Source organism: Aquarana catesbeiana, linkage group LG01, assembly GCF_042186555.1.
Source record: "Aquarana catesbeiana isolate 2022-GZ linkage group LG01, ASM4218655v1, whole genome shotgun sequence".
NCBI lineage: Eukaryota > Metazoa > Chordata > Amphibia > Anura > Ranidae > Aquarana > Aquarana catesbeiana.
The window spans coordinates 533,604,710-533,616,990 of record NC_133324.1 but is presented as its reverse complement, the minus strand read 5'-3'; the positions used below and the strand labels follow the sequence as shown (position 1 = coordinate 533,616,990).

At 43.1% G+C, this 12,281-nt stretch overlaps 1 protein-coding gene across 2 annotated transcripts in view; it reads right to left on the bottom strand.

The window, feature by feature from the left end:
• The window catches only part of CHAF1A (chromatin assembly factor 1 subunit A), a 693,562-nt gene extending 688,950 nt beyond the window's left edge, over nt 1-4,612 (bottom strand). Inside the window, exon 1 of one of the 2 annotated variants that reach the window (XM_073594763.1) lies at nt 4,382-4,612. In XM_073594763.1, coding sequence (XP_073450864.1) covers nt 4,382-4,448 — 67 coding nt within the window. In that variant the 5' untranslated portion in view covers nt 4,449-4,612. The remainder of the gene's footprint in view (nt 1-4,381) is intronic. The other variant, XM_073594760.1, reaches the window with a different exon arrangement.
• Nucleotides 4,613-12,281: the final 7,669 nt, after the last annotated feature.

Sequence of the window (12,281 nt, the reverse complement as noted above, 5' to 3'; positions counted from 1 at the left end):
ATACCGGAATGACTACAGGTCTTTTTTTTTCCAGCCAACGGTCGGCTTTCATGTAAAAGCAATCCTATTTTAAACGCAGGATGTAAACATGGCAATACACGGACGTTTTTAAACGTTGTTTACCATCTGTCAAGTTAAATCGTTCAGGGGAGGATGTAAAACATCCTGTGTACATTAAGCCTTAGAAACCGAAAGCTACAAGCATTTCAAGACTTCGGTTTCGCCAGATAAACAGCGCCATTGGGAAGGCATCTTCTCACACCAATCTTGGTGTGGCCAGATGCTTTAAGGGCAGAGGAGAGCTCTAGAGTCTAATAGACCCCAAATAAAAATAAAAGGGGGGAGTACCACCTGTCGCTAGTATAGGGGATATTTACAGTCCCTTGATGACAAGACAAAAAAATAAGAAATAAAATGGAAAGGAACAGTAAAAATAAAAGCACCTGTCCCCCCAAGCTCACACGCAAAATGCAAGTATTGGTCTCATGTTGTGAGTAAAATGACCAGTTACACGTAACTGTTTCTGGGAAGTCTTCCAGGACAGCACCCTGAGAGATGACTGGTACCACCTGAAAGGAAACACAATCAAGATAGAGGTTAAAAATCCCGCCCCTCCCCGTGCTCCTCAGTTGTGAAAAAAGTACTGACCCACACCAGTGCATGAGAGTGAAAACACCTCCAATGTTTAACCATTTAAATAAAACACAAAATGGGTGGGAAGTAGGCCTGCCGTCCTGGAAGACTTCCCAGAAACACCATTAACCGGTAAGTGTAACTGGTCATTTTCTCAAGTCATCTTCCAGGATGGCACCCTGAGAGAAGAGCAAGTAGCTCAGGCCTACCTTAGGGCAGGACAACAGCCTGCAGGACCTTTCTGCCAAAAGCCAGATACTGGGGTGACAGAAGTTCCACTCTGTAATGTCTCAGGAATGTGATAGATCGATATCTCTATCTATAAAATTTATATATAAAAAAATAGTTGTCATTTATTGTTCTCTCTCTTGTTCTGCTCTTTTTTACTGTATTCTATTCTGCAATGTTTTATCATGTTTGCTTTTCAGGTATGCAATTTTTATACTTTGCCGTTTACTGTGTTTTATTGTTAACCTTTGTCTTCAGGTACGCCATTCACGACTGAGTGGTTATACCAGAATGATGCCTGCAGGTTTAGGTATCATCTTGGTATCACTCTTTTCAGCCAGCGGTCGGCTTTCATGTAAAAGCAATCCTAGTGGCTAATTAGCCTCTAGACTGCTTTTACAAGCAGTGTGAGGGAATGTCCCCCCCCCCACCGTCTTCCGTGTTTTTCTCTGGCTCTCCTGTCTCAACAGGGAACCTGAGAATGCAGCCGGTGATTCAGCCAGCTGACCATAGAGCTGATCAGAGACCAGAGTGGCTACAAACATCTCTATGGCCTAAGAAACCGGAAGCTATGAGCATTTTATGACTTAGATTTCGCCGGATGTAAACAGCGCCATTGGGAAATTGGGAAAGCATTTTATCACACCGATCTTGGTGTGCTCAGATGCTTTGAGGGCAGAGGAGAGATCTAGGGTCTAATAGACCCCAATTTTTTCAAAAAAAAAATTGCTATCATAGGGGATATTTACATCATTCCCTGAGATAACAAAAAAAAAAAAAAAAAGCACCCCTGTCCCCCCCTGCTCTCGCGCAAAGGCGAACGCAAGCGTCAGTCTGGCGTCAAATGTAAACAGCAATTGCACCATGCATGTGAGGTGTCACCGCGAACGTCAGATCGAGGGCAGCAATTTTAGCAGTAGACCTCCTCTGTAAATCTAAAGTGGTAACCTGTAAAGGCTTTTAAAAATGTATTTAGTTTGTCGCCACTGCACGTTTGTGCGCAATTTTAAAGCATGTCATGTTTGGTATCCATGTACTCGGCCTAAGATCATCTTTTTTATTTCATCAAACATTTGGGCAATATAGTGTGTGCATTCAAATGTAAAAGTGTGTTTTTTTCCCAAAAAAAAAAAAAAAAATGCGTTTGAAAAAAATACTGTGTGAAAAAAAAAAAAAAAAATGAAACACCCACCATTTTAATCTGTAGGGCATTTGCTTTAAAAAAAATATATAATGTTTGGGGGTTCAAAGTAATTTTCTTGCAAAAAAAAAAAATTTTTCATGTAAACAAAAAGTGTCAGAAAGGGCTTTGTCTTCAAGTGGTTAGAAGAGTGGGTGATGTGTGACATAAGCTTCTAAATGTTGTGCATAAAATGCCAGGACAGTTCAACCCCCCCCCCCCCATGACCCCATTTTGGAACGTAGACACCCCAAGCTATTTGCTGAGAGTCATGTCAAGTCCATGGAATATTTTATATTGTGACATAAGTTGCGGGAAAGAGACAATTTTTTTTTTTTTTTTTTTTTTTTGCACAAAGTTGTCACTAAATGATATATTGCTCAAACATGCCATGGGAATATGTGAAATTACGCCCCAAAATACATTCTGTTGCTTCTCCTGAGTACGGGGATACCACATGTGTGAGACTTTTTGGGAGCCTAGCCGCGTACGGGACCCCGAAAACCAAGCACCGCCTTCAGGCTTTCTAAGGGCGTAAATTTTTTATTTCACTCTTCACTGCCTATCACAGTTTCGGAGGCCATGGAATGCCCAGGTGGCACAAAACCCCCCCAAATGACCCCATTTTGGAAAGTAGACACCCCAAGCTATTTGCTGAGAGGTATAGTGAGTATTTTGCAGACCTCACTTTTTGTCACAAAGTTTTGAAAATTGAAAAAAAAAAAAAAAAATTGTTTTCTTGTCTTGCTTTATTTTCAAAAACAAATGAGAGCTGCAAAATACTCACCATGCCTCTCAGCAAATAGCTTGGGGTGTCTACTTTCCAAAATGGGGTCATTTGGGGGGGGGGGGGGGGGTTGTGTGTCATCTGGGCATTTTATGGCCTTCAAAACTGTGATAGGTAGTGAGGAGTGAAATCAAAAATTTACATCCTTAGAAATCCTGAAGGCAGTGATTGGTTTGAGGTCCTGTACATGGCTAGGCTCCCAAAAAGCCTCATGTGGTATCCTCCTACCCATGAGAAGCAGCAGAATGTATTTTGGGGTGTAAATGCCACATAAACCCCATGGCATGTGTGAGCAATATATAAAATTTCAGTAACAACTTTTTGTTTTGTATAATTTTTTTTTTTTTTTTTCACAAAAAAAAAAAAAAATTTTATACAAAACAAACAACATTTAATGGGCTCAACATGCCTCTCGGCAAATTCCTTGGGGGTGTCCAAAAAGGTGTAATTTGGAGGGATTTTGTACTGCCCTGCCATTTTAGCACCTCAAGAAAATGATAGGCAGTCAAACCAAAAGCTGTGCAATTCCAGAAATGTACCATAGTTTGTAGACGCTATAAAACTTTTGCACAAACCAATACACGCTTATTGAATTTTTTATTTTTTTTTTTTTTACCCAAGACATGTGGCTGAATACATTTTGACCTAAATATATGAGTAGAATTGAGTTTATTGGATTTGGGGTTTTTTTGGTAGGTTAACAGGGAATTCTTTCTGCTTAAAACGGCAAGAGAACTCTGATTCATAGAGAGGCTAGTCACATGAAAATTAGCAACTCCCCACTTGCTTCAGGATCTCAGTGCAGGCAGAGCACAAGCATTTGTAAGCTCTTTGTTATGCTCTACATAAATACATTTATAAACAGTAAAGCCACTGTTGTATCTATAATACAAATTGATTTTAAGTCTACCTTAAAAAAAACAGATATTGAAAAACACCATCTTAACGTTGTATAAAAACTATTCCAGCACTTACTGTACACAACTGTGTATTAACTCACAAACAAGTGCAACAATCCTTATGATGCAAGACAAGCCATACCACAGCAACCTCTATGCAAGTTTGCAGCCCCCAAACTGCTTTTGTTGCAGAAATAGTGGAAACTATTGTGTGATCAAAATCTGGTTGCAATGTGTAAGAAAAACGCAAAAGGGTTAACTCATACAGGTAAGCGAAAACGCGGTAACATTTAACGCTGCCTTATGTAACCTGCAGGGGTCTGAAACTGGTGGCCCTCCAGCTGTTGCGGAACTACAAGACACATCAACGCTCTGCCTGAGGGTGTCATGCTTGTAACTGTTAGCCTTGCAATGCCTCATGGGACTTGTAGTTTCGCAACAGCTGGCGGGCCACCAGTTTGAGACCCTAGTGCAAGTATATAGGAAACATAATATATAAAACAGTACACGATTACAAAAAGAACCTCTATTACTACCCAAATGACCTCCCAACCACACTTTCTCTACTTCCGCTCAGTCTCCACATTTAACTTAAAGAGAGCACACGCCATGAAGTGTGATGGCTATAAAAACCTGAAACATTTTTCAACTCACCTGACAACGTATTACTTCCTTTCTCGGCAGCCTCGTACACCACTCCAGTTTCCTCTTTTCCAGGCATTTGAGTATGCGCCTACAAACACTATAACTCCAGAATATTTTGTCCTACGTAAAATCGTATTCACACCAGCTTAACCAGCGCGCTTCAACTTGGCGGGAACTTCCCAGACACCAGCCTTCTCCCAGCTCTACATTGGCACGCTATCGATCATGTGATTGCAAACGTACAACCACTCAGGATGTCCCTTTTGTTCAGATCTCCGTTGGATTGGTGGCAACCACGGCTTCACTTATTGGTTTAGTCTAGTATATTCGCACTGACGTAATGAGCAAAGTGGTTCAATGTGAAGAGTTGCAGGTAGACAGCTTTTCATTTTCAAATTGGTCTGTAAATAACATTTGAAGTGGGGCTGATCATGACAGATAGTTTCGGTTATGCGATGTTTGCCACTGCAAATCCAATCCACTGAAGTAATACCTAGTGTAAAGATTTAGCAAATCCTAAGCAGATATTTCGGAAAGTAGAGGACATGTAGGACAAAATAAAGTTCGTTGCGCCTTCAAACAAAAGGACAGGCTCGTATATACTCCACAACTCACATAACATTAAACCAGGGGCATTCCCTTACCTCTTGGGTCATCTTTTCTATCACGTCACTTCGACATTTCTTCATTGGCTCTTTAGCACGTACCTTCACCCCGTCTTTTTTCCTCACTCCCCTCTGATTTCTATTTACGCCCCATCCTCTTCCCCAGACCTGAAAAGGGTCATTCTTCACCGAAGGTTACCAAACTGTCGTACAGTATTGCTCTGCTGTGCTCTGGCCAACGTCTGAACAACACTGGGCTCTTGAATACACTGCAGCGTCTTATTTTACAGTTTTCATCGAAAGACTGCTAAAGAGGCATGTCAGATTTGAATCCAAATATAAATGTACCAAACAGGTTAGGGACAACTTTACATATTACACCCTCCCTCTCCCCAGCCTTCCCCTCACTTTACTCTGTTTAGTAATGTTATAGGATGGAAACATGATGCACCACAATCTGTGATATTCTGTATGTATAATAAAGGTTAACACCTTATGGGATAATGGGATAAGATAATGGTAGTTGCAATTTTTTATGCAGCCAGATAGCAAGCAATTAAGCTGCAAGTTTGAAAATTACTTGTGAAACTATTGCTAGACTTGCCAAGCTTCACAAGTTTGTTGCACAATTGCAGCAAAACTGCAATGCATGACTCCAGATCAACTTTCTTTGCAAACATTCTGAAAGTCTGCTACAAGTTCTTTTTCAGTTATGTTGTGCAATAGTCATCCTACCACAAGGCTCACTGTGGCTAAATTTGGAAAATGTCAACTAAAATTTGTGGTTCAAGTACTCTGCAAGTGGACAACCATAGTTCCCAGCAGTCACAGAAAAAATTAAAATCTCAGAAAAATTAGGTTTATCCTGATTGGCCGCAGCTCCCGCCTGTAAAAACATGGCCGCGGGCCAACTTTGGAACTACATATGCGCTGCTTGGGCTCCGGCAAGCTCATATGTTGCACCCACTATTCAAGGTATTCCTCCACGCATATTGAACGCAGGAGAGAGCAGACGTCTGTGTCAGCAGCTCCAGCCATCCAGCCATCCAGGACTCATTCCGGACTCCCCAGCGGAACTGTACCGGGACCCCCACCTATTCATCGCACCATCCACTGCCATCTGGACGCCTCGTTCCAGCCCGCCAGCTGCATAGGCCCTTCCCACAGGACACTCCGCGGCTCCGGCCTAGTGTCCACAGGACACTCCGTGGCTCTGGCCTAGCTCTGGCCAGTGCCGGCCTGCCGCTTCACCTCCCACAGCACGATCGGCAGCCCGACCGGCAGGCCTGTGCACCACCTCCTACCGGATCATCCTCCATCACCATCCTCGGACGTACCGTTAGCCACACCGGGATCCGAGAAGCCGGACAGCCCGCAGCTCGGGCCTAACCGGCGGCCATCTTGGTCCTCCTTCCTGAGGCCACAGCACTCCGCCGGCCGCCCAGAGATCATTCCCATACATTTTAGCAGGACCCACCGGGACCTCGATCCCAGAGGACCCCCCGCCTCCTAGCTCAGCTCACCAGTGCACCCACCACAGCCGCCGTCCGATCGCCCCGTCTCTAGCCACTAGACTCGTGAGACAGACCGCGGCTGTGGCCTAGCTCCGGCCTACGCTGGCCACCTCCTATCTCACCCACACTTTTTGTTTTAGCAGGCCCCCATGCCCTCCCTACGCCTGGAACACCTTCTCCTCGCTACCGGACCTCACTGCAGGGGCACGGGGTGACACCGGAAGCCAGTATATAGCCAGGATAATAAAATATTTTACTATTAGTTTTAATCTTGGGTTCCCCCTTATACTCATTACTCTTTTTCTTCCTAAATTTTGCTCTCCTCTTATAGCGTTTTTTTTTTTTATGTTTTTATTTTAAAGAAATACATTTTGTTATTTTTAGGGCATTTTAAACACAGATCATTCTTATTGATAATCATTTAATAAATACATTAAAATGTAAACCCATATACAGAAATATTTTTATAGTTTGACCCATAGTGCAACGACGTGACCGTTTACTAGTGGCGGTATATAGCGTCCAACCATTTACATTATGTTCTAATTAATTTTATAAAGAATGAACCCCGTGAGAGAACACAATTAGTATAGATCCAGGCCATCCAGACTTCGGTCTGTGTTATTCTACCAAATATGGCCACGAGAAAATAATATATAACACAGGATTGCAGTCTCTTTAAATCACAACAAAAATGGCTGCGCTAAATGAAATGAAGCTATGCAGCTGCGGGCTTCAGTCTGAATTACCGCACCCAAAATGGCCATTGCGGTAAGCACATATATATATTGTACAGCTGCGGACTTCGGTCTGCAATACCTCACCCAATATGGCCGCCGTCACTACTAATCATTTAGGTCACGATCCATTATAAAAAGGAGATGAGGCAGGTGCGTTGTACGCTCCAGATGACGTCAGAGTGACAAAACGCGTAGGGCGGGTTGAACACACGCTCCTGCATCACTTCCAGTCGCCGTTTTTTGTCAGCAACAAATGCTTTAATGTTTTTCACTGAATGTGAGTACTTTTTTATGCTTTTGAAGCAATAAATTAGTTGAAACAATATTACACTATTTGGAATCCTTTTTCCTCTATGCTTTTATGGTATATGAGACAAGAGTGGAAACTGCCATTATATTGGGGAACATCCAGCCTCCAAAGTGCTACACAGTGGCAGATACTGTGAATGCTCCACACCCCAGGAAGGGGAGAGAAATTCCGGTGAGTGCAGCCACAATAAGAGCACGGCTAAGACACGCATGCTATGATCACCTTTGAAAAGAGGAAATTATCAAAAATTGGTTTCACCAGCACAGAAGCACTTTATTTTGTACATTCATTGTTGGGATTATTTATTTTTATTTTTCAAATGCATATATTTAAATTAGGTTTTCACTACCACAAAAGCACTTTGTATGGAAAAAATATCAAAAACTGCGCTAAGACAAATAAAGTAAAAAATAAAAAATTAAGAGGAGTAATATCCAAAACTGTAACCCCTCAGAAGCTGCAATTCTCATGTATAACATTAATACAGAAAAGAAGATTGAAAAAAATTAGAATCGCGCTATCCAAAAGTTATTGTCCAAACAATCAAACTGATCTAATAAGTACATCTAATAGTGATAAAAAAAATTCATGAAAACGAAAATTAGACAAATAAATAATAAAGATCTCCCCAAAATTGGGTGTATGAACGCATTGATAATAAAACCAAGCATTGATAAATGCATGAGTGATGGATTAAGAAATTAATATACAAATTTATAAATCCATAATATATACTCAGATTGTAATTGTGAAAAAAAACAATCTAGTGAACAAATACAAGAAAAACAGGAAAAAACACCCGTGCAAAAATAAAAGGTCCATATTATGCAAGCAGGCCTTCCTCAAAGACACTAGATAAAAAAGCGGTGTTGAATCCACCACCAGATCAGCAGAAATATACTCTTACCAGAGTTCCATGATCCCCCATAACAGAGGATCAGGGAATGCGTGTAAGGAAACACCCAATGGCTCAAAGGACATCAGACACAATCAGAGATGCCAGGTGGTCCCCTCCCAACCGATCAGATCATCGTGAGGATCCCATGGTGCATAAAAGATATAAACACTCCATACTGTAAACCTGGTATTGTTTATTAGATTAAAATGAAGAAAACACACTTACAATATTGCAGATTAAAACGAGCCTAAAGACTGCTGTGCCGGCCAGAACACAAGCAGACAACCCGTCCTCTGGGTGTACGAATGGAGTACGAGGTGACGTCAGCGCGTCGCTCCGCCCTACGCGTTTCGTAATAACTTACGTCGTCCAGGGGCATGTACGACGTAAGTTTTTATATTTCCATGGAAGTACTGGCACTAATTTAGTCCCATTATCTATTCATTATTTGGGATTGCATATCTTACATATTATATATTCACTTGGTTCTTTTTGTTTTTTTGTTTGGAATTAAGTTTTCCTTTTTCTTTAACACATATCTGAAGACATGTAGTATAATATGTTAATGCACCTTTATGCACATGCATGTATCAGTGCACAATCTTATTTAACCTCCACCCTAGACCCTATCGCCACCGCCTGCATTAACCAACTGGAAGAACTAGGTCTCCAGCAACTGATAAATGCTCCTACACATGGTTCAGGACATATTTTGGACCTGATCTTCAAACAAAATATGGACATCAACATATTCGACAACGTACCGCTACCCTGGACGGACCTCCACTCTATCAAATTTAAAATCGCCACCAACACCACTCTCCAAAAACAGAATAACGCAATAACAACACACTGGTCTAGATCTCAGAAGAAACTACACTCTGAATTCTTCAAAACCACATTATCAAACAAAATAGCAACGCTAAATTTAAACCACTCAACTGAACAAACACTTAACTCCTTAAACAAGGCATTACTACAAACAGCAGACTCAGTGGCTCCAAAACACAGAACACTCATCCGCAAAAAAAACTCGGGATGGTTTACTGGCATCCTTACTCTACTGAAGCGTGAACGCAGAAGAGCTGAAAGAGCCTGGAGAAGAAATTCTACTAAGGAAAACCACACAGACTACAAAGTACTCACCAAGAAATATCACAAAGCAATCTTCAAAGCAAAAAAAGAACAATTCTCGAACACCATCTTAACAGCCTTAAACCACCCTCGGGAACTTTTCAAAATAGTCACCCAGACTATGAACCCAACATGCCTAGAGCCCAGAGCAAATGAAACTCAAGAATTCTGCAATGAGTTATCAGACTTTTTCATCGACAACATCCGGAAAACAATTCAACGGAAAAAAACAACCAACCTCATTCAACCAAAGCAAAAAGAGGAAATCGATACGAACATCACACAAGCACCAAATTTCTCACTAATCCCAATCACCACTGACATCACCAAAAACATCATCAGAAGCCTCAGAGACATCACTTCATCAAACGACATCATCAAACGACATCATCGGGACTGTCCCGATCGCCCTCAAGCAAGGCATTGTCAAACCTCTTCTAAAGAAACCCAACCTCAACTCTAAAGACCCCAGCTACCGTGGACCGATAACAAGTCTCAAGGTCATGGAGAAAGCAGTCGTACAACAGCTACAACGCCACCTGGACACACACAAACTCTTGGACCCCCTGCAATCAGGCTTCCGCCCAGGCCACGGCACAGAAACGGCACTTCTCAAAGTATGGGACGACGCCCTCGAAGCTGCAGATGACGGAGAATCAAGTCTCCTGGTACTGTTGAACCTCAGTGCAGCGTTCAATACAGTGGACCACAACACCCTACTCATCCGCCTCTCAGAAGTAGCAGGAGTCACAGATTCAGAGTAGGGATGAGCCGAACAACCTCCTGTTCGGTTCGCACCAGAACATGCGAACAGGAAAAAAGTTCGTTCGAACATGCGAACACGTAAAGTCTATGGGACACGAACATGAATAATCAAAAGTGCTAATTTTAAAGGCTTATATGCAAGTTATTGTCATAAAAAGTGTTTGGGGACCTGGGTCCTGCCCCAGGGGACATGGATCAATGCAAAAAAAAGTTTTAAAAACGGACGTTTTTTCAGGAGCAGTGATTTTAATAATGCTTAAAGTCAAACAATAAAAGTGTAATATCCCTTTAAATTTCATAGCTGGGGGATGTCTATAGTATGCCTGTAAAGGGGCGCATGTTTCCCGTGTTTAGAGCAGTCTGACAGCAAAATGACATTTCAAAGAAAAAAAGTCATTTAAAACTACTCGCGGCTATTGCATTGCCGGTCCGACAATACACATAAAAGTTCATTGATAAAAACGGCATGGGAATTCCCCACAGGGGAACCCCGAACCAAAATTTAAAAAAAAAAATGACGTGGGGGTCCCCTTAAATTCCATACCAGGCCCTTCAGGTCTGGTATGGATATTAAGGGGAACCCCGGCCAAAATTTAAAAAAAAAATGACGTGGGGGTCCCCCTAAATTCCATACCAGACCCTTCAGGTCTGGTATGGATTTTAAGGGGAACCTCGCGCCAAAATTAAAAAAAAAAAACGGTGTGGGGTCCCCCCAAAGATCCATACCAGACCCTTATCCGAGCACGCAACCTGGCAGGCCGCAGGAAAATAGGGGGGACGAGAGAGCGCCCCCCCTGAACCGTACCAGGCCAAATGCCCTCAACATTGGGAGGGTGCTTTGGGTAGCCCCCCAAAACACCTTGTCCACATGTTGATGACGACAAGAGCCTCATCCCCACAACCCTAGCCGGTGGTTGTGGGGGTCTGCAGGCGGGGGGCTTATCGGAATCTGGAAGCCCCCTTTAACAAGGGGACCCCCAGATCCTGGCCCCCCCGTGTGAAATGGTAAGGGGGTACAAAAGTACCCCTACCATTTCACTAAAAAACTGTCAAAAATGTTAAAAATAAAAAGAGACAGTTTTTGACAATTCCTTTATTTAAATGCTTCTTCTTTCTTCTTTCTTCTATCTTCCTTCATCTTCTTCTTCTGGTTCTTCTGGCTCTTCTGGTTCTTCCTCCGGTGTTCTCGTCCAGAATCTCCTCCGCGGCATCTTCTATCTTCTTCTCCTTCGGCCGCTCCGCACCCATGGCATGGGGGGCTTGGCTCCCGCTCTTCTCTTAATCTTCTTCTCTTCTTCATCTTCTTCTCTTCTTCTCTTCTTCATCTTCTTCTCCGGGCCGCTCCGCATCACCCCTCTGACGCACGGTGACTTGACGGGACTTCCCTGTGACGTCACGGGGAATGCCACAGGAAAGTCAGTGCGTCAGAGTGGGGCGGGGTCACCGGGTGGCCCCGCCCCCTGTTATTTAAGAACCGTCAGAAGACGAGACGCGTCACACAGCGGGAGCCTCCCACCATGCCAGCATGGATGCGGAGCGGCCCGGAGAAGAAGATGAAGAAGAGAACAAGGTGAAGAAGAGAAGAAGATGAAGAGAAGAGCGGGAGCCTCCCCCCGTGCCATGGGTGCGGAGCGGCCCGAGGAGAAGAAGATAGAAGACGCCGCGGAGGAGATGCTGGACGAGAACACCGGAGGAAGAACCAGAAGAGCCAGAAGAACTAGAAGAAGATGAAGGAAGATAGAAGAAAGAAGAAGCATTTAAATAAAGGAATTGTCAAAAACTGTCTCTTGTCATTTTTAACATTTTTGACAGTTTTTTAGTGAAATGGTAGGGGTACAACCCCCTTACCATTTCACACAGGGGGGGCCGGGATCTGGGGGTCCCCTTATTAAAGGGGGCTTCCAGATTCCGATAAGCCCCCCGCCCGCAGACCCCCACAACCA